The sequence below is a fragment of the Castor canadensis genome, chromosome 10 (assembly GCF_047511655.1).
Source record: "Castor canadensis chromosome 10, mCasCan1.hap1v2, whole genome shotgun sequence".
NCBI lineage: Eukaryota > Metazoa > Chordata > Mammalia > Rodentia > Castoridae > Castor > Castor canadensis.
This window is the reverse complement of record NC_133395.1, coordinates 66,009,114-66,032,962: the sequence shown is the minus strand read 5'-3', so window position 1 is coordinate 66,032,962 and position 23,849 is coordinate 66,009,114. Positions and strand designations below refer to the sequence as shown.

Sequence of the window (23,849 nt, the reverse complement as noted above, 5' to 3'; positions counted from 1 at the left end):
CTTCTTCCATATTCACTCTTGCCTCTTCTCCCATTTCCTATCTCTGACTAATGTGGCTGCCATCCTCTTCAATTTTATGGCCATGTGATTATCTTAGATACACCTGGATAATCTAAGAAAATCTTCCCACTTCAGGGTCTGTCACTTTGATTCTATCTGCAAAGTTCTTTGTGTCATGTAAAAAAACATATTAGCAGGGATTTATGTGTGGGTAACTTTGGAGACCATTATTTTGTCAACCACAAATGCTTTATTTGCTTTTGTGTTAAATTGTGTTAGTTAAACATTGTGATGAAATAGCTCTGTAAAGCCAGAGAGGATAGTTAAAATGAGCAAGAGTGGAAAGTGATATTTCAGTAGGTGTCACCAACTGACTGTTGGAAAGTATAGAGTTAAATCCAGTTAGCCAGATACACTTGTACTACCCTATACTGTGAAAACTGTGGATGATTTACACTCTATCTCTAAAACCTACTTTGTGTGTGTGTGTGTGTTACTGGAATTTGAACTCAGGGCCCCATGCTTCTTAGGCAAGTGCTTTACTCCTTGAGCTGTGCACCCAGCCTTTCCTCTTTTGTTTACACTGCTTGCTCCCATCTGGAGTGTTGTGAGACTTCTCTTTTTATCTGAGTTCTGTCTCAAGGCAGTGAGTGTCTTCCTGGAACTTGGAGACCACCTGGAAGCACACCAACTTCCCACCTCTGAACGCTAAGCACTGGAAAGATTTACTTAGCATCCAGTAGTACGTGACTCTATTACTATGCAACTTTCCATATGTAGATGTTTTCTTTTTAGCTGAAATTTCACTTCCTCAAAGTCATTCCTTTAGACTTCTTGTGCTCCCATAACATCTAAGATAGTGGTTCCCAACCTTGGGCCTCTGACTCCTAGGGTCTGTGGAGAGGTTTTAAGATACCTGCAATTCCATCATCCTTGCATATGCTTTCCTCTGGCAGTGCATGCTAGGGAGTAAACTGCTAGCATGTGTCCTCAAACACTAAAAGAGGGAATTTCTGAACATGTCCTCAGGTCTTTGAACATTGTAGGAACTTGTACGCAGTTAATGGATAAAATCAAATAATAAAATGAGAAAAATGTTAGTGTACAGAGTTTAAAATCCAAACTATTGGGGCCGGAGCATACCTCAGTTGTGGAGTACTTGCCTAGTGTGTGCAAAGCCCTGGAAAACAAGTTGCATAAAATCCAAACTAATATAATGTTGTTACCTCATATCAGTTATCCATATAAACAGACCATTGGAGATTGCTTCTGAGGAAAGGAAATGGTATTCTTTCCCTCTGTCCTTATGATACAATTGGAATAGCAGGAATTCAGCAAGTATTTTTCATTGACTGATTTCTTCACAACTGCAAGTCATTTGTAATAATGAAGTACAGATTTGGAGTACAGCTGATAGCATGTGTGGTCATGTAAAGTTATGTAAGTATATAAGATTGATTTTTTTTTTTTTAATTTTGTTAACAAAATAAGTTAAGTTTTAATTGGTATTTTTCTCCATGTTTTTCCAAGCACTTTTTAATGGCAACATTTGCTGTCGAATTTAGACTCCTGCAATACAATGGACATAAAAAAGAACTAATTTTAATTTAATAAAAGTTGTAATGTTATTTTCCAGGTGAATGCAGAACATTGACACAAGAGTCATGTGATGTGTCTCCAGTACTAACTCAGGCCATGGAAGCCCTACAGGATAGACCTGTTTTATATAAGTAAGAAATCTTACTTTTCCATTGATAATTTACGTTAGTTTTTTGTATCATCAAATTCATATACAGTAGTTTGAGTAATTGTAGTTTACAGTGATATTTTTACCTAGTTGCATTTATCTTTATAATGTCAGCTTATTTGAATATTATATGCTATAGAACATTATGGAGGAGAACATCAAGGTGTCTCTGTAATTAGAGTACCACCTACTTACATGGAGGCCAAGTGGCTTAACCAGTTGTCATCTCATTAGCTACCTTGGAATTTTAAGTTATTAAAATTCCTCCATCGACCCCACCTGGAAAGAAGACAGTCATGTAGGGACTTTGAAGTATAATTACCTAGAGATGAAGAAAAGAATATTTAAATATCAGGGTACTATCACTACGATTCAACAAAAGATAGGCAGGGCCAGGTCTGTGATCTTGTAAGTTATACCAACCAAGAGATTCATGGTCAAGCTTTGGATAAGAAACCTTTGTGTTTTAAAATATGCTGTATTTTAATTTTACTCTTTTATTTCTCATAAAACAAAAAGTAAGTACTTTTTAAAATTGTCTGTTGGTATGAAAATAAGCTTTAAGGAGATCAAAGGGATGTTGATAATTCAGGAGATAGAAAGAGGACTCTTACAGAGCCACTGAATCACCACAATCATCCTTTGCAGAGGTTCTTATGCTATTTTTAGAGGATTCCCCCTTTACTTTCTAACTGCAACATTGATTATCCTGTAACAATGTTACAGAATACAGGGATGGGATGTAACACCTGTACTTGAGGTACAGGTGTTAGAGCACCTGTCCTAGCAAATACCAGGCTGTGAAGTCAAATCCCACAAACGCTACAACAGCTGTGTAAAGCAACAATGCTCCAGTGCTGCTTGCTTAGTACTTACTAGATGTTAATCACTGTTCAAAATATTAGAAATACAGCATCAGTAAAACATTGCCCTCAAATTGCTTTATTTTATAGAACCAGACAAAAGCAAATGGGTTTTAATAGAATGTGTTAATTGGTAGTCTAAAGGGAATGTTTCAGGTGCTGTGTGGTCCAAGTATTCTTGGTCAAAGAAGGAGATGGATATGAGGGGACATTTCCTAAAGGAAATAAATACAAAGTGAGCTCTGAGGGTGAATAAGCATTTTCTTTGAGGGAGAAAAAGGACAGAACATTCCATGTTGAGGGCATAGCAGGTACAAAGATGTGGATTGAGAGAGACCATGCACCTTTGGAAAGTACATGGCAAAAGCTTGAACTGTCTATTGAGCTGGTAGCAAGGAGGCCTAATGGTCCTGAGTTATACATGTGCAGGTGACAAGCAAAAGACCATGATTAATCAGCAGCTTAGCTGTCTACCTTGAAATTTCTTTGCCAGGGTTTTCACTTTAAGTTATTGGCATTGATTATGATACTCTTTTGGTACTTAAAACATTTGGTGTTTGGTATTAATCAGATGTTACATTGTCTACATATTTATATTTGTTTGTAATGTTATTTATCTTTTTAGAAATGTCTTTGTGTGTTTTGAGCTTCTGAATAGGATAGCTGACTTCTGTGCAAATCAATTTTTACTAAATTATGATTTTTATATTGTTACTTTGTTATTTTACTAACACATTATAAAATTAATTATAAAATTAAAAATTATGTCAGTTTTTTGCTAGTACATATTAACTATACATATTAATGAGATTCACTTGATGTTTCTTCATATCCATATCCATCCATCTAATCCCTCCCCACCCCAAGCCCCTTTCCTGTTCCTTGTAGTCATTATTCTGCTTCAGGTCAGCTTTTTTTTATTTTAGTTTTCAGACATGAGAGAGAACATTACTTGTCTGTCTGTGTCTGACTTACTTTGTTTAAAACGATGTCCTACAGTTCTATCCATTTTGCTGTAAATGACAAGATTTTATTCTTTAAGGCTGAATAATACTCTGTCATGGATATCTGCCATATTCTCTTCACTCATTCATCTGTTGATGGGCACCTAGACTGATTCCGTATATCAGCAATCTTGAGTAATGGTGCAATCAACATTGGCATGATGACTTTTTTGCATGCTGACTTCATTTTCTTTGGATATGTACCCAGGAGTGGGATTGCTGGATTATGTAGTAGTTCTATTTTTAGGTTTTTGAAGAACCTCCTTATTGTTTTCTATAGTGATTACACTAACTTATATCCCCACTAATATTGTGCAAGAGCTCCATTTTCCCCACATCCTTACCAGCATTTTTTATTTTTTGTTTTTTTGATAATAGCCATTCTAACTGGGTTGATATAGTATCTCATTGTAAGTAATGATTCTAGAGATATATTTAAGGCTAACTGACAATATGGGAATATCTTGAAAGATAAAGAATAAAAAGCCAAGAGTGTTTCTCTTAAAGGGACATTGCCAGAAAATAGGGGCAATACAGCAGTTTGTGAGATTTTCAGACATGTTTGGAAGTTGAATGGGAAAGTGAGTTTTTAGAACAAATTGATTAGGATATGAAATGCTTAAAAAAAAAAAGAGAAATGTGCATTTTCTTAAGTAATCTATTTTCTAAGTGGTAAAAAGTTTAGGAAAAACTTAATGTTTATTATTAACCACCAGATGGCACCATATGGACTTTGAGTAATGTGTGACCACTTATACTCATTATGATGTCTCAAATGTGTAGGTATCATGTACAAGAAAAAAAGCCAGTTATTAAAGTTCTTAGAGAAAGATGCCTAATTCATTGTTTCTTAGGTATATATAACTGTAATGGTAATGTATTACACTAATAAACCAAGTACAGAAATTTATTTCAGAAAACTATTGTATATGGAAACAATGGTTTCTTCCTTTCCTTGTAAACCTTCAGAACATAAGATATTTCAGAATGTAGTAATTTGTACAATGCTAATTTTTCTTCATTCTTTATGTACTTATGTTGCATTCGAAACAGGTGATTGCATACTATCTTTATCTTTTAATTTGTTTTTTGATCAAAATTTTAATTTCCTTTTGACCAGATTTTTCTTTTATTTAATGCAGATAAATATTATAAAAATGGGACTTTTAATTTTAACTGGGGGCATTTTAGGTTGCTTATCCGATTTGAATGCTCACTTATATAAACTGTATTTTAAAATTTTGGCCTTTGTTGGCAGAGAGTTTAATTTGGTGAGAGAAGTTTTCTTCTGTCTCTTAGCAGGTTGTTTCATTGAAGATATCATTGGATGTTCTTCATGGCTTATGCTGCTTTTGCTGAAATTATATTTGTTTTGCAGAAGGATCAATATTAACATTAACGTCTATTAATATATTGTGCAGATTAAGTCCCAGTGTTTACTTGGCTTTATAATTGCCCCATTGAAGTACTAGTGCAATCACTTGCTTCTGATACAACTCTGGCCCTGTGTGCAGTCCTAGAAACAGAAGTTATATTGCCTCTGTTTCCTGTGTCCAGTAGGATCTTTGGAAAGATTAGCTTTGTATATTTAAAAAGTTAAAACCTTATGAATTTGTTGCTCTGATAAGTAGTCATCTGACCACAAGTTCATTATTTCACATGATTCTATGAAAGGGTTTTGTTCACATTAGACATGCATAATTGAAGAGCATGAGGAAAAAATCAGAGGTGTACATTTTGGCTCCAATTTGTTTAAAAAACAGAAAGTAATTATGGGACAGTAATGTAGTTTAGCAAAACTTTGCTTCATATTCATTTTGCTGTGCCTGTACTATTAAGTCACTGCAGAGAATTTCAAAACTATTTCCTTTTAACTGAAAGCAAACACACAAAGAACCACAGTCTACTAGTAGTGAGCATTATCAAAAAGATTCAGATTCCTTAAAATTCTAGTTATTTGCCATTTCACATACTTTCCCTTTAGTTAGAAATAACTGTCTTATTTAACAAAGTATGGATTTTCACTGAATTAGCAATATATTAAAGCAATACAGTGTAAGAAGTGAATTCTGGCAGTCTTTGGGAAATTTTGCTAACTTTTGTTTATATAGTGGTTAGTGAAATAATTGTTAACATTTAGTATGGTAGAATACTAAATACCACAAATTAAAAAATTTGTGGGCATAGCAGCTGCTGACTTTAGATTGCTAAAATAGAAGGAACTTTTAGTTAGGGTAGGTGTAATGAATGCCAGTGGTAATGGGAATCAAGAGCTGAGTCTTGTCAAAGACTCTCAGCACCTCCTGACCAGCCTCATAAATTGCTGTGTCACCAGCGCAAAGTTTTCGTTCCCTACCAGTTCCTTCACCAGAGAAAGACTCCCCCCCATTTTCAATGACAGTAGATGACTTCTACTTATATGTTAAAAGGGTATTTGCTGTGATGAGTGGTTTGTGAGTAGATTTATGGAACATATGATACATCTCATATTGGAGTCAAAATAAGGTTTTAAAAATGGACAGCAATTTGGGAGGCATATTTTGGTGGTAGGTTGTAATAGTATTGTAAGGAGAGTTTTTAAATGTAGAAGAAAAAGTCTTAATTTTTGGATTGTAGAGTTCTAACCAGCTTCTGAGGACTAAGTATATATGTTTATGTTTTAGACTGCAAAGGATACTAAAGAGTTCAGACTTCCCATGCTGGCTTGCTTGTCTTACTAAGCCACTGCTCTGTTCCTTACTACTGCTGCTTCTGCTCTTTTAGTCCCAAGCATTCTTAGTTCTGAGGAGCAAAAAAATTGCTGCTGCTTCTCCTCCTCCTCCTGTCTTTCTCCTTCTTTTTCTTTTTCTTCTTTCTTCTTCTTCCTCTTCCTCTTCCTCTTTTTCTTTTTCTTCTTTTGCAAGACAGGCTCTTTCTGTGTAACCCAGGCTGGTCTTCCTGCTCCATTTCCCAAGTGCTGGGATCAATTAAACATTCAGCAACCTAAAGCTATCTGATAATTTTTTTTTTTAACTTAGAAGCAATATTGCTTAAGAGTACTAAAGAAGCTTTAGATAATTTGCTTACCTTAGATCTTACATGAATAGTCTGATAAAACCATTAAGAAACAAAAGCAATGGTTTTTCATACAATGTATTTCTTTCTAGGTATACTTTAGATGAATTTGGAACAGCCAGACGAAGTACTGTTGTTCGTGGATTTATTGATGCTCTTACAAGAGGAGGCCCAGGAGGTACACCTAGACCCATTGAAATGCACTCCCATGACCCTTTGAGGTATAGTAATCAGACACCAGTAGAGGATTTCATATTTTTACAAGGACATCTTTACTTACATGTAGTTTTCACTAGGTATGTGGGAGATATGTTGGCATGGCTCCATCAAGCTACTGCTTCTGAAAAGGAACACCTAGAGGCTCTCTTAAAGCAAGTCACTACACAAGGTAGGCACACTGATGTGCTAATGTTAATACATAAGTTGAGGAAATAACAGTCTTCTCTGTTTCTCTTCTTGTTGCCATCTTTTTCATGGAGATAAACACTTTATACCTAGACAATGCAATAAACACCCTAATTCATTTTGCTCTCTGGACTCCCCTGTATTCTGCTAACAGACTTTCTTCTCCATCGTGGGCATCCTGTCACTCAACTGTTCAGTTTTATAGTGGACCAATTGTCTTCCGTGTGAAGCCTACATTCCTGCTTCACTTGTAAGACATTTCTGGAGTGTCTCACATACATTATCTCAGATTCTCAGCACTACACTTTAAAATTGGTATTATCTTCATTTATCTGTGAGTGAATAGGCTGAGTGATTTGCTTACTGTCATTAAGCTTCTAATTCTTTTATTTCTACTACCCACCCTCTTTGCATTCTCATGAAACTGTTCTAAAGTTTTTTTAAAAAATAATTACTACGTGTACTTCAGATGTTTGTTTTGGTTTTGAGGAAGAACAATGACTACATTTGAGGCCAGTGTTGTCTTGTCTATAGAATTTCAAATCTTCTTAGTTGCGCCTGCCTTAAGAGGCCTGTTTTAGAGTTTGAGGGTCTAGTGTGTGATTAAAAGCTGTTCTGTTTCTGATAGGAAGTGAAGAGAAATGTTGTACCTGGTATCAGTGGGCTGTTTTGTGCTGCTCAGGCACACATCACTGTGCCTTACCACATGCTCTGTGAGAGAGACCGTGTGCAAATTTGTGATAATACCTAACCTCATTGATTTCAACTCTTTGATATTGAGATTAGACTTAGCATGTATCTTACATAGGCACAAAGTCTGCATTTTAAAAGTTTTTTTTCTGTTATAATCCTAATTATCTAGTTTAAAATAATATATTTCTTCAAAGGTGTTTTAAAGATGTTTCTTATGAGGCAGGGTTGTGAGGTGGGTAAAAAATAGTTTGGAGTTAGATGAAATTCTGAGCCTCAGTTTCTCCATCTATAAAAATGAAAGTGTTTCAAGCAGTAAATGTCAAGTACCCAGTACAGTGTTTGATAAATAATCAATATTTAGGAAGTGTCAGCTTTTCCATAAGATTGAATGATCTGTTTTTCATCCTTCTACTGTTAGCCATTATCTGTACTATGCCTCGAATAAGGTATTTGTAAACAAATCCTAAAACATCTTATTTCAATCTTTCCTCTGTCTCCTGTACTTATTCTTTTCCACAAAGAATGTTCATTTTGTTGATTCAACAGTCAAATGAATGAACAAAACATTCTAGATACACATTAATTATTAACACAATTAGTAATGTCCTAAAATATAGCAAACTTAGCAACATACTGTTACACTTATTTTAAATGTTATTAATGCCATTAATCACAGGTATTTTTGCCTGTTTTTAAATTTATATGAAGCAAAGTATAATATGAAAAAAATTTATGTAGTAATTAATTTTAGGTGTTGAAGAAATTATTCAGGAAGTTGTTGGACATATCACTGAAGGTGTGTGCAGACCTTTAAAGGTAAAGTATTTTGGAACTATGTGTCATAAAGTATCTGCTGAAAGTATTAACCTATTCTTGTGAGTTTAAAGAAATATAATGACTTGAACTCAAGCTGGAATTTTGTCAAATTAACATATTAACTAGGATAATACAATATATTTAAATAAAATCATTGCCAGTTTGTAAGAAAGAAAATTGGAAATAGTCCTGTTTCCAGTATGTTACATGCATTGACTCTACTTTTAGAGATTCTGTTTCCTGTAATGATTAATGTTAATCAGTTGAGAAAACTACATATATTGTGCATAGGGTACTATGGCTCACCAGTGTCAAATCTTACATTGCAGGCATATTTACCCCAAAGCTGTAGCTAGAAGCATCAAATGAATACATTCAAATCTTTGTTTTTTAAGGTCACGTATAAAATGATCTTTCCTTTATATGAATGTTCTAGATTACTGAAGCCATCATTTGGATTTTACTTCTTGTAAAGACTTAATGTATTAAACTTTTTCAGTTTAATAAAAATTGAAACAACTAATGAATGACTTCTTATCTGAGATTTCCTAAGAAAGTATACATCTTTTTGTTTATCTAAATCATAAATAGTGATTAATCAGGATAAAATCTTATGTGTTAGTATTATTCTCAATTCTATTTATAGTACATTTTGAATCAATGAGCTTAGAATTCCCATTCTGCCATTTGATTGTCTTCACTTGTTCCATTTGCTTACCTTTTCCACACTGTATCATGCTTACATTGGACCTGCATTTAAGAACATCTCCTGTTGAGGGTTGTGTGAGGATTAATGAGAAAACTGTGTAGATGAAGCGCATAGTCTCCAGTACTTATGTCTGCAACAGATTTTCTTTTTCATTTATTAGTAGTTATGGAATACTGGCAATTGTTGGTTTATTTTTCCTTGTCAACTGACTTCAGTTTAGTGTATAGAAATTATATCTTATGATTTATTTTTATCATGAGCTAATTTTTAAAACTAATTTCTTTCATTTCTAAGATTTTCTTCAGTATTTTAGCCCTTACAAGCAAATTTCAAATGACATGTCTTGTGGAAATTGATTATGTTTACAGATTTAGATATTATCATAAATTTGATCATCTTTGGATCCACTGTGTATTCAGGACACAAATAGCAATGTAGTTTTAAATTACTTTATGTATTTCTCCAAAATGAAGTATTTAGTTTGATTTTTAGACATTTATAGCTCAGGTAAATGTTGTTTGTTTTGTATATTAGCAATTACTAGAAAGACAAAAGAAGAAAAGGGAGGATAAAAAATAATATCATAATATTTCTTGCCAGTTGTGGTGGTGCACACCTGTAATCTCAGCACTTGGTTGGCTGAGGCAGGAGGATGGTGAATTTAAGACCAGCCTGGACAATAAGTGAGATACTGTCTTCAAAACTAAAAGAATAAAGAAAAAACAGAGAGACAGATTTCTTTTTCTGCATTTTTCTGACATCTAATATATGTTATTAGGAAAAATTTATCTGCTTATCAATTTGGAGGTATAAAAGCAGATCACTGAGAAAAAATTTAGAATTATAATTGTAAAATAAAATAGTAAGATTTTTCCTGAACTGTCTCACTGAAAATTCTTTATCCTAGCAAAGTGAAACTGCATAGGTGGTAGGCTATTTGTAAACATGTGCATTAAGATATGATCTCTAAGCTTATTTTGAATTTTAAAAAACTGCACTCATTTTGAAAACTACATATATTGTGTATAGGGTACTATGGCTCACCAGTGTCAAATCTTACATTGCAGGCATATTTACCCCAAAGCTGTAGCTAGAAGCATCAAATGAATACATTCAAATCTTTGTTTTTTAAGGTCACGTATAAAATGATCTTTCCTTTATATGAATGTTCTAGATTACTGAAGCCATCATTTGGATTTTACTTCTTGTAAAAACTTAATGTATTATCTCCTGACCTTCTTAAATCATGGTGGATTCTGTGAAAATAAGTGTCTATATAAAGACAAGTGGCACAGGAAATACAGCTAGATACTGTACCACATGATAAAGTCATTGTGCCTCAGATGCTGAGGTAGCTTTGGGAACATATGCCTACCCTGAGTAGCTATCTTGAGGTGAAGGTAAGGGAGGCTTGTCCGTATCCCTTTTAGGTGTCCCTTCTCCTCTTGTCCACCAAGTCACTGAATCTCTCTGTCTTGCCCTCCCATTCCTGCCTTTGCTTTGACTCTCTCTGGCATCAAAGAGGACAGTTACTGTTGGTTTTGTTTGTTTTTTTACATCGAGTTTTTCTGCCACTGCACTGCCTACAGCCCATTCTGCTACTTTAAATATACGCCTGTGTCTTTCTTGCTCTTCTAATAGTGCAGTTAGGATTTACTCAGTGCTTCTTAATGCTCCAGAGCTGCTCCATGCACTTTCTGCTTATTTTCAAGTTCTCCTGAGGATTTTTGTCACTGTGTCATCATCATTCTAATTTCCAGTCAATTGCTGCAGCTGCTACTTCTTCAGTCTCTTTTACATTTTTATTTTTGTTTCTATTATCTCTTTTAGTTTTCCCCCAGTCTGTTGGCCCTTGCTGAGTAGTTGTTCTCTTCTGTAGACAGTGTTTCTTTCTGTGTAGAAAACAAACCAGCCTGGGTGTATCTTTTTCTTTTCAGTTTTTCTGTGCTGTTGTCCCTGCTGTAGCCTACAGGTGCCCCTTCCCTCAAGACCTCTAGGGTGTGAAGACAGATGGGCCTTAGTTTTTTGTCCTTCGTCCACTTCCTCTTTTCCTTTTCTTCTTACTCTCTTTCTTAAGAGAGTTAGAACACATAGAATGTCTTAATTTCTCTAAATTCTACAAGGCACATTTCCAGAAAACTGAGTCGGTGTTAGAAATCTGCTAGGGAAAACTATCTGCCTACAATTAGAATCCTTTATATTTCATTCTAATACCTAATTTGGCAAACATCACTTTATTAATATATAATTTAAATTACTGTGAGGTCTTGGCCTAAAAGAAATTATCATATGGAAATTAAGATTTTTAAATTCAAATGCCATTCATGATCTACAGTATTATGGTTCGCTAGTCTGTTGCCTTATGCCAAAAGATGAATTAGTTTCATAAACATATTAATGTAAAGATCAATTAATTTCTGTAATTCAAGTGGTTTTTGAATGCTGTTATACATATATTTATAAAATATAATTTTATCAAATCATATTTGTTGGCATTATAATGTATGCCAAAATCCAAGTGTAGAGAAACTCTGGCTTTCAAAGGATTTATTAAACATCTGGTGTGTATGCATTATTATACCAGATGCTACAGAGATGTAAATGAATCAGAAAACACTGTCGCTCTATTTGTGTTTAGAAGCTTGGTAGGAAAACGAGAATATGCATTGTAAATAGTAGCTTAAGCCCAGGTACAATACAACATGTAACTAAGCATGTATCAGTATCATGTGGTGTATTTATTAATGAGGGAATACAAAGTAAAAGAGAGATCAGAGAAGAATGCAGTTTAATTCAAATAGGTTCCTGGTAGCTAATTTTGAGGTAAATCAAGTTAATCTCAAGCCAGATCTTGGTTTTGCTCTGTAGTCTCACTGTGTGGCAGATAGGTTGGTGCTAATATGCAGTTTGTCTGCTTTCCTGTCTATTCTCTGGTTAATGGAACAAACTTGGCATAATAGCTTAAACACAAGAATTCTTTCATTTTTTCCAAATATTTGTTGGCTGAGAAGTATATGTTCTGTGATGATCTGTCTTTAGGAAGATAGCATCTGCTTTTGTGATTTAGTATTAAACTAAGTTCATTTTTATACTAGTGGTAAAACTCAAAATGATCCCACTGAACTGGTGTTTCTGATAATGCCTGCTTTGAGCCATGCTTTGCAGATAACAGACTGTTTTTTGAAAAGTTTATCTGTGTTAAAATACTTTTCATCCCCTTTTATTTAATACAAAGAAATTCTTTAGAAGGCATTTTGTTGTTGCAGCCATAATTAAATTTTACCTTTAATCGTTTTTTGCTATTCATACCACATCATTAATAAAGAAAATGTGTGCTTTTAAGAAATGCTTAATTTTTTTCTCGCATAGGTTCGAATTGAACAAGTAATACTTGCTGAACCTGGGGCAGTTTTATTATATAAAATTTCTAATCTCCTAAAATTTTACCACCATACAATCAGGTAAGTGGAATAATAAATGGGCTTGTTAAATCCCATCTGTAATCTTTTCCATTACAGCAGTGCTGTTTTTACTACATGTATTACTAAGTAACCGTCAGAGACTCTCCACTGTCTTATGCGTATGTCATGCCTGTTATACCTTGAAGTCTGTCATTTCCTTTTCCCTGTCTTACACACACACACACACACACACACACACACACATACTTTTATATAACAATATAGGTCAATAACATTTACTGAATCTTCCTGCATTAGTAAACAAGATCCATGGCAACTAAAGCAACTGTTTATTATACAATAGGGAATAATGAGTGAAGTACCCTATTCTGGATGTAAAAAACTTAAATTCTTCTTTTGTGTTTAGTTGTCTAAATAACAGTGATAAAATGGAACCATAGCCTTGTCTTCTCTACACAAAAGCAGCTCTATCTGATTAGAACCTATGTGTCTTATCTAAAATGTGATTTTCAATTCCAGTATTTGCATTCACTTTTGCCTTGCATATATCTATTGGTGGTACACACTTGAGATTTTTATAAATGTCACTTTATAAAGTTCACATATGTGGAGTTATGTTAAAACAGTGTTCTTGTAAGCTGTATTTTTGATAGTTCCCGTATTTTTCAATTAATTATTTAAAAACAACTGTTATCCAGTATGACAGTATCAAGAACAGAAGTCCAACAATTAAAATCCAAGAGGGTTTTTACTAACTGATTCAGGAGAGTTTCAGGAGTTACAACTTCACAGAGCATGAAAAGTCTACAATAATGATGCTGCCTACCTCTTAATGGCTGAGAGTAGCCACCCAAAACGTCAAGTCTAAGAAATGAGTTTTACTTACAGATTTTTCAAACAGAACTAAGCAACATAGTAAAATGATGCAAAGAGAAATCAGCGCTGACACTAAATTTGGTAATTTTCAGCAGAGAGGTGGAGGTGATATTTCCAATCACAAGGATAGGTAAGATCATTAAAGGAGTGAAGGAGTAAGTGTAGATACAGAATAGGGCCTAGAACTAAGCCCTAGGCACTCGAACATCAAAAGGTTAAGAATGGAAGAAACTCAAAAAGAAAATTAGCAAAGGATAGCCACTGAAATTAGAGGAAAAGCAGGAAACATGCAAGGTTTAATAAATTTATTTCCAAGATGTTAGAATTCCTGAGAAGAGGAAGATATGGAATCTAGGAAGCAAGGAATCTAGCATACTTGGATTGCATGTCCATTTTCACAAAACTTTTCTCCCTGGAGTTAATTGCTTTGTTTTTGTGCTGGCTTACAATTTCAGATCCAAAAAAGTAGGTGGATTCAACATTTCCTAATGATATAGTCAAGTATACAACAAGTAATCTCTCTCCCCTTCCTTCTCCAAGAGGAGTCCTCTTCCAGTCTAGGTGGATTGTTCTCCAGGCCTTCTGCATGCTTGTAATACTGGGTTTCATCCTTTCACCAGCCTGCTTAATCCCTTATGTTGGATGTCCCTGACTCCTTGATCAACTCTTGTAACAATGTAGACATTAAATGCTTACTTATCAGAATACTGTGATCGTCATGGTATTAGGAATACTGGGAAAGTGAGATTTGGGTAGGGTGGTAGAGGAGGAAAGCTGTGTCGCTCCTCTTCTCTATCAAGGAACTTGTATATAATACCTAAAAATTAAAAAGCAATAGGAGAATAAGTGCTGGAGAGAAATGTGGAGTGAAATATCAGAATGAGCATCTGTAAGTATCTGGACCAGCTGCTGGTCCCTAGTGAGAACTCACTGAACATTAACTGCAAAACACAGCTTGCATGACCACATGAGAACTTTTCTCATTCATTTTAGCTTCAGAAGGTACCGAAATACATAGTGTCACATGTGGAATATAATGTATCAGAAAATTAACTGTGCTTTTAGCTTACATTTTATAGTATTTACTAATATCATATTTATGTATTATTGTGCCTTTAGAAATTATGATTTCCTATTGGATTATACTATATGTCACAACAAAAAACTTTTTTCCTAAAAAAAAACTTAAAAAATCACTTTCAGTATAAGAGTAAGGAAGATAAAATTGGAATTTTGTCTTAGACCCTGGCAAAAATAGGAAAAACTTTGGATTGGTCTAAGAAATATCCTTGTAATAGAAAATACCAATGTAATTTATTATTTTTAAATACCCAGTTTTTCATAATTGGTCTAAATGTACTGTAATTTAAGCAACTGTATAAAAATTGAAAATCTTTGTAATCAATAGTTATTGTTGGTATGATTCACCACTTTTATAATGCAGTATGAACATAATTTAATTACTTTATCAGTAGAGCTATTGATGGAATGCCTTTCTTAAAATTAAATTTAAGTCTTCTTGGATAATTATGATACATATTTACTGTCCTGTAGGAAAAACAGATACAGATGCTGGTTCTAGCCCACAGTTTAGGTAAAAGAGACTCTGAAATACTGGAAACCTAGTACAGGTTGAGTATGCCTTAAAAAATGCTTGGGACCAGAAAGTGTTTCAGGCTTCTGAGTTTTTTTGGAGATTGGAATATTTACATAGACTTTACCAGTTGAGCATACTTAATCTGAGTACCTGCATTCCAAACTATTGTGAAATATGAAACTTTTTGAGTGTCACATCAGTGCCCAAAAAATTTCAGATTTTAGGGCATTTTAGATTTTGAATTTTCAAAATAAAGATACTCAACCTATAGTTTTCTTTTTTTATCACCTAACTTTTAAGAACACTATTTTTATATGAAACCACAGTACTTGTTTTTAATTCACAAACTGTGCTACACAAAATCTTTTACTTAAATCTAGCTCTTTTTAAAGCTTTGTATTCAAAAAACTGAATTGCATTAGCTTCTGTTTTGCATCCTGAAATGTTCTTTGTTTCTAGTGGCATCGTTGGAAATAGTACAACTACTTTATTGACTACCATTGAAGAAATGCATCTGCTAAGCAAAAAAATATTCTTCAATAGCTTGAGTCTTCATGCAACTAAATTAATGGACAAGGTATGTCTGAAAATGTAGCTCCTAAACTGTATGATTGCAAATCATTTACATTTAAAGATATCATTTCAAAGTTCTTTTAACATTAGTTGATTTTTTTTGGTTTGCTACCCATTCTATACAGTGGTTTTTTTTGAGCTGTTACGAGTAACAAACTTCATGTTGAAGTAACTTGTTGGACATAAGTTTGTAGTCTATCTTCCCGGATTTATGTAACTGAGTCATAATTGGGGATATTACATATTTTGGGTAACCAAAATATGTAACTAAAGCAAACTTGTGTTTAGGTAGGAGTTAACATGACCTACAGATTGAAAAACTAAAACTTTTGAAAAATGTCTTTTCCAAACAGCTTGTATTTTTACACTGTGATGTTGCAGCTTTACCATTCAGAAATCTATGCTCCTTTGAATTATATACTGTAATCATTTATGAAAACAAAGATTCAAGGAAAAATACCCCACAAAAAAATAAACTAACAACAAAACCCTGAAAGAATCCTATAATATCGAATATTTTAAGTTCAGCAGGCTATATGACCAGACCTGAGAAATGGGTTCATAATGATTAAATTCTTCTTCATATTTGTTTCAGTACTGAGGACTCAAAAGTTTTCAAGGATGCATCACAATTCCTACACTAGCTTCCATATTGTACTATTTATTCTATCTAATAGGCTGGTCAGCTTGGATTAGGGTTTATAATATAAAATAGTGTAGTGCAGTAGAGAATAGTCAGTAGCAATCCAGTTTGATATACTGGGTCAATCTTAACTTTCCTAAGCTCAGAGAAGCCTTAGCAGGGGTCTACTTCCTGACCCTCATGCATGACACACATTCTTTTGGAAAAGCAATGATAGTAAGGTATGGGGCTGGAGTATCTCACATTTTTCCTTCCCTGTGTGAAGATCTATTGGCCTCAGGTTGCTTCTCCTTTAGGGTAAAATTTCCAAATAACTGATTACTTTAGAATCACATGTTTTATGAAAGTTATGTGCCTGTGGTGCTAAGTTAACACAAAAGGAGGGGTACATGTAACAATCTACATACGTTCCTTTACAGAGAGGATGATCTTCAGAGAGTGAGGTACTAGAGTTGAATTTTGAAGGACATACAGGATTTAGAAAGTTGAAGAAGGCAATGAATAGAGGTTATCCTCAGAAAAAACAAACAAAAGCCAAATAGAATATGCCAGAACATATGCTATGAATCACCAGTAAATCGATTTTTCATTCATTAAAACTATCTCCTGGAGCTGGAATATAACTCAGTGGTTAAGATGTTGCCTGACACAGATGAGGACCTAGATTCCATGCCTACCACAGCAAAGAGGCAAATGAAGATATCATTTAAGGACTGGAGTAGTGACTTAAGTGCACTTGTGAGGCAAGTGTAAGTCCCTGAGTTCAATCCCTGGCACTGTCAAAACTATCACTTGGTTAGTATTGGTTAGATAAGAAGGAAGCCAAGTTGGAGACAGAAATTAGGGAATATTTAAGTCATTTCAATGAAAATACAGGATCAAATGGAGAATCTGGGAATAGCCATAAATTAGAGACAAATTCTTGAGGGGTGAAGATAATTTCTTCAAAACATAGTGTCTATGAATGTGGGGAAGGGAGAATGAGGAATATAGACTAATTCCTCATCTAATCACAAGTATGTAGACTACAGAAAGGGAGAAAAATGTGTGAGATAAAGATCCATCAATTCAAAAGCTTTAGGCACCTGTGGGATATCCAACAGGAGTTGGAAGCCATCTATTTGGATTTGGAATTTCACATATAAGAGATATTTCAATCCATGGGCTTAGATGAGGGCTGTAGGAGTCATACTTTATGAGTGGCGCTAACAGAACCCACAATCTAGGGAACACCAACCTTCAAGAGAAGAGAAAAAGCTACCAGTGCAGTGCTGAGAGAGAACAGTCAGAGAGGCAGGGAGAAAATGAGAGGGATTTAACAGAGAAAAGCCATGAGAGTAGAGTTTCCAGGAGGCTCTGCTTCATAACCATGGATGCTGCACTAGGCATTCTAGGAAAGTAAAGACAGCAGGATGTAGACAATTAATCACCTTGATGAACCATTTCTGCCCAGATATGGGAAGCAGTCAGACTTAAGTGTGTGGAGAAGCACAGAATAAGCACATTACTCAAAGCTGCACCAGTTGCAACACATACAGACACAGACTAAAAAGAAAACATATTTGGCATTCATACTTAGGCATTTGAAAGAGAATAATAGACTATGATTTCTGTGACAAATTAGAAAACAGAAAAACAATTATTTGTTGAAAAGAGTAACAAAAATTGACAAACTTCTAGCAAGTTTAAGGAAAGGAAAATTTTAATTTGTAACATCAGAAATTGGGAAAAATCTACAGATCAAGATTAAAATTTCTTAGAGAATACAATATGTAACTTTATGCTAAAATAATTTGAAAATCTGGCTAAGAAAATGATTTTCAGGTTACATAAATTGAAAATATAGCCAATTAATGTTTTCAAGTGGAAAACAAGAATATACCTAAGGGAAGGAAAGTGATAGCATAATGTATTGCTAGGCCTAGTCTAGATTGCAATAGCAGCTTCATTTATATCTGTAAGGAGCCGAGGGAGATATGGGAAGTTGTTTCCAGTTCTTTTTAGGCAGTGCAACACTGACAGTGAAAGCGTTTTTAAAATAGTGCAGTAGTCACTTTTTAACTTTTAAAAAATGTACCTTAGGTCAAAAATGGCAAAGGATTCAAGCAATTCACAAACATGTAATAAACATTAAAAAAATCCGTTCTGAAAACAGTGAGATACCAGTTTCTGCTCACACATTAGCAAAGATCTTCTAAAATGCCTGCTGTCCAGTTTTAGCCAGGTTGGCACATTGGGTAGGGAGTGGGTAGTGTGGTACACTTGATAAAGGGATTGCTGTATCCATCATGCAACATTTGCTGCACATCAGGAGGCTTTGCAGATGCTGGAGGCAGAGAATTTCAGTGACTCCAATCTGTAGGGATAAATAATTTTTTTTAGCAGTGCTAAAAGTCGCTAATTTCTGATGTTCTTTATATCAGAATATCAGTTAAGAATATTAACTCTGTCATATATATTAAAAGCATTTTCTCCAAGTTATCACTTGCCTTTTAAATTTGCCTGTAGTCTTTTTGACACATCAATTTTTAATTTTTATACAATAAAATACAAAAATTTTCCCATTTAGCTTCTCACTTGAAAGTATGCCATGCTTGAAAATTTCCTCACATGAAAATATGTTTAGAATTTAACTTTATGATAAAGTTAGCATCTACTAGTGAGAAAATTATGAATTTTTCAACACATACACATTTGATAAATGTTCTTAGGTGTTCACTTTTATGTCATATTTTAAATTTAAGTAAATAAACTTTAAGTTTATTTTTGACAATATTTAGAAGTTGGTATCTTATCTTTTCCAAATGGTTATCCATTTATTTTATTTTATTCTTGTGGCAAATTAGGTACCAATGAATACTGCAGAGAATGGGTCTGACCATTGTTGTGTTGTTGTCATTGCTACTGGGATTTGTACCTGGAAATGTTTTTCTCAGTTAGAAATTGAGCTATATTTTAGGTATATTTTAACATTAAGTTGAGGTTGGATTATGACACTGTTTGCAATTTATATATTGCTTATATCTACAACCATTTCAGATTTCTCTCAATATCTTTCTTTGTCAAATTTTAATGATACATATATAACTAATATAAAATAATTAATATAAAATATCCTTCTTTTATTTTACCTCATGTAAAGCATTTTGCTTTCTCTAAAATGATTCTAACCTTATGAAGAAAACAGCAGGTATTACAGAGTGTTCTTTATTAGCAAAGCACCAAGTGGAAATTTTTGTTAATAGAATTTTAAGTACATAATAAAATTGTTAGAATAGTGCTTTTAATAAAAAATAAAGATATAGACAGAAACATTTTTGCATGATTCCTTTTGTGCTTTTAAAAAGACATATTTGGTAGCTATTTCTTTATCTGGTATAAAAAAAGAAAACTCAAGGACATCATTTTATTGAAAGATACACCTTTTCCCCAACAAAGCAGTTTGGAGCACTTGAGCATTCATGTCTGTGTACCCCTTCTTCATCAGCCTCTGCTGAAGCATTCACAGCTGCAAATCTAGGGACGTTTGAAGAGGGCCTGTGTCTGTACTGTAAAAGGCACAATGCCATATCAATTTAAGCTAGACAGACATTTCCTGAAATTCTTCCTACTATAATAATAGCAGCACAATTCTAATTTGAAAGGATGCAATATGTCTTAAATGAAGCCCATGTCAAATTAATAATAGTTTCTCCATTGCTTCGTTTGTGTTAGATAATTAATTTGTAACACATTTTAATGCCCTTTTTATTTATTTATTTGTCTGTATTTAGTTGGCTGGTCAGTTATTTTCCTGATGGTGCCTGGGAATTACAATTGACATCTTAATTTACTTATAACAACCTAGCTTAGATTAGTACCAAATTACCTTCACCCATATCTAAAAACTTTCTTCCTGTATAGCTCCTTCCTTTATGCTGTTATTATTACAAATTACATCTTACTACATTGTATGCCCACCAGTGCAGATTTATAATTATTGCCTCATGCATTGTCTTTTCAGTCAGATAGGAAAGAAAGAAGTCACAAAAGTTATTAATACTATCTTACATTTATCTGTGTTGGAACTTTTACTGGTGTTCCCTGTTCATATTTTTAGTGAGTATCTAGTGTCCCTTTCATTTAGTATTTCCTGAAGGGTAGTGAAAACATTTTTATTTAAGAATGTCCTAATTTCTCCTTCATTCTTGAAAAATAATTTTTCTGCAGATAGACTTCTTAGTTGGCATTTTGCTTCTTTTCATCCCTTAAATATGAGTCATTCAGCCTTGAAGTGAGAAATCAGTTGTTAATAATTACTCAGTATCCCTTTGTCATAATGAATTTATTTTGTTTCTTTCAAGATTCTTTGTCTTTTGACAGTTTGATTGTGATATGTCTCAGTGTGGATGTTTAGATATATATTCTTCATCAAATTCAGAAAGTCATCTGCCTTATTTCTTCAAATATTCTTTTTCATTTCCTTCTTTTAGTGGTATTTGGATTTGAACTCAGGGCTTCACACTTGTTAGGCAGGTGCTCTACTGCTTGAGCCTCTCCACCAGCCTGTCTTAATAGAATCTTTGTATTCTACTGTTTGTCCTCTTCTTCTGGAGTTCCCATTATGCTTGTGTTGTGATGAGGCACCAAAGACCTCTGAAGCTCTATTCATTTTCTTCCTACTTCTCAGACTGAATCATCTCAGTTGACCCATCTTCAAGTTCACCATTACTTATTCTGCCTGCTGAGATCTACTATAGAACACCTATAGTAAAATTTTAATTTCAGTTGTGTTTTCAACCTCAGATTTCTTTTTCTTCCTCCCTCCCTCCCTCCCTCCCTTCCTTCCTTTTTTTTTTGTGGAACTAGGATTTGAACTCAGGGCTTTGTGCTTGCTGGGCAGGCACTTTATGGCTTCAGCCATGCTTCCAGCCCTTTCTACTCTGGTTATTTTTGAGATAGAGTCTTGATTTTTGCTTCAACCATTTAGGCCCTTGGTTCTCCTATTTTACACTTCACTTTCCACTGTAGCTAGGATTACAGGCTTGAGCCACTGCACTTGGCTTCAACTTCAGAATTTTTATTTAATTATTTCTGTCTGTTGATCTTCTCTATTTGAAGAGTTGGTATTTTCATACTTTCCTTTGGTTCCTCAAACATGATCTTTGAACATACTTATAATAATTAACTTAAATTGGTAGTAAGCCAATGTCTTCGCTCCTTCAGGGAAAGTTTCTGTCTCTTTTCTGTTGTGGACAGTATTTCCTTATTTGCTGTCTCATAATTTTTTGTTCTTGTTGCTTTTATAAAGGAAAAAGGATTTTTACTCTGCCATTCCTGCTGATGTCATGTGTTAAGGTTTTATACATCAAGTGTTCTTAAAACAAATCCTGATACTTAAAAATTCTTGTGCTTTTTCTCTCAACCCGACACAAGGCTAGAGTCTCCTACATAGATTCTAACTGCTAAATATTGTTCATTTATAAAATCTCACTAATATTATAGGTACTCTGAAAAAAATGTTTTTAAAAAATATTATAGGCAGGGTCTAATCTTCCCATGCTTTAAGCACTTAATAAATTTTCAGTAAATTCTAAGTGCTCTGCTCAGCAGTTTAGATGCAAAAATGAATTCCATTTAATCCTGGCAAAATTCCTCTGAATCTCTGAGAAAAAACCTACTAGTTATTAACTAGTAGATACAGGATTTGAACTTAATTTAACTCCAGAACCCAAGACTTTAATGGTACTGTTGCAGTATTTCTGTTAAGTGGTTTGCAGAGTGTGTGGCCCATGGACTAGCCTCTTGATACCTGAGAGCTGAGCCTGAGAGTAGGTGATGTTTTGCAGCTATATTGTGGTTGGGATAGCACTGGTCTTTGCATTGCTGTTTTCTATGACTCGGGCTAAAAATAAAAACAAACAAAAATGCTAGGTCATTTCAAATACAGTTCTACATTTCAAATGAACACTAATTTCTTTATAATCTTTTGAGTCTTAGAATACAAAGTTACATGAATTCTTAAATAATCTGACTAAAACTTGAGTCACTTTCTATGCTGATTCATATGCTTCCACATAAGATGTTGATAAGTTACACATTTCTAATGTGTTAGCCAGTGCTTTATATTTTTCATATATATTGTTTTAGTATGAACTGTCATGCGTACTTTAAAATTTGGAGAAAAAAATATAAGCAGTGGTAAAACCATTCTTTATTTTAGGTTGAACTCCCACCACCTGATCTTGGACCAAGTTCTGCACTAAATCAGACACTCATGTTGCTGCGTGAAGTTCTGGCATCTCATGATTCTTCAGTTGTACCGTTAGATGCTCGTCAAGCTGACTTTGTGCAGGTAGTTTGTAAATTCATTTTAGTGATTGCTTTTTGTTCCTCTGTTATACAATCTCTTCAAGTGCTGGCATTTGTAACCCATATATTTTTATAACCCCTTCCTTGTTGATTTTCCTTCAATATTAAATCAGTTTGCTTTATTTTAAAAACTATTAATTCAGTGATGCCCATTTTAAACAATATGGTTATTATTTAATCTTTTTCTTATGTACTTCTATAAGTTAGTTGCCTTCTGATTGGTTTAGCATTAATTCTGAATTTCCATTAACTCAGCACCATATCACTGATTAGGAAGTAAAGAATTAACTTTAGTTTTCACTTCTAGGTTTTATCATGTGTCTTGGATCCTCTCCTCCAGATGTGTACAGTATCAGCTAGCAATTTAGGCACAGCTGACATGGCCACATTCATGGTCAATTCACTCTACATGATGAAGACAACATTAGCGCTATTTGAATTCACTGACACACGTCTAGAAATGCTACAATTTCAGGTAAATTTTTCTGTAAAATGATTGATTAGCAATGCTAGGAATCTCCCTGTATAGCTATCCTTATCTCAAGTAGCAAAAATGCTTTGTCCTTCTTACTATTGTTTATAATCGCTGTTCAACAAAATTAGAGATAAGGGCAAAATAGTTTCTGCCTGGAAGCGAGAGGGTAAGGGAGAGGGAGGAAGCAGAGGGGAGAGGGAGGGGGCGGGGGGTAGGGGGGAGAAATGACCCAAACTTGTATGCACATATGAATAAACTAAGAAAAAAATGATTCCATTGGAATAGAATCTTTTTTCTTCACAATATAGCTGTAAGTTACGGACTTTGACCTGATTCTTGTAACTCCATTGATGTACTATAAAGGAAGGATACACACACATACATACACAAAGAGCATTTTGGTTTCAGCTTTGTAGAACCCAGAATATGAAATGGTTAAGATATTTGATTCAGATCATCATGGATATCATTCAGCTCTTTGATTAATTTAGATAGTTATTCAGTGCTGTTACAGATTTCAGATCTTGAACTGTGAACAATATGCTATATTTTTCAAGCTGTGTAGCTAGTGTGGAATGTGTTACAGAGGACAGATATATTTTTATCCTGTGTAAATCAGTG

The 23,849-nt window shown here is 34.1% G+C and overlaps 1 protein-coding gene across 2 annotated transcripts in view; it reads left to right on the top strand.

The window, feature by feature from the left end:
* Positions 1-23,849, top strand: part of Cog6 (component of oligomeric golgi complex 6) — a 75,094-nt gene that overhangs the window by 20,502 nt on the left and 30,743 nt on the right. For both annotated transcript variants that reach the window (XM_074043496.1, XM_074043497.1), the window contains exons 8-15: positions 1,637-1,730; positions 6,761-6,889; positions 6,965-7,056; positions 8,518-8,582; positions 12,661-12,752; positions 15,646-15,763; positions 22,605-22,736; positions 23,061-23,228. In XM_074043496.1, the coding sequence (XP_073899597.1) occupies positions 1,637-1,730; positions 6,761-6,889; positions 6,965-7,056; positions 8,518-8,582; positions 12,661-12,752; positions 15,646-15,763; positions 22,605-22,736; positions 23,061-23,228 (890 nt within the window). The remainder of the gene's footprint in view (positions 1-1,636; positions 1,731-6,760; positions 6,890-6,964; positions 7,057-8,517; positions 8,583-12,660; positions 12,753-15,645; positions 15,764-22,604; positions 22,737-23,060; positions 23,229-23,849) is intronic.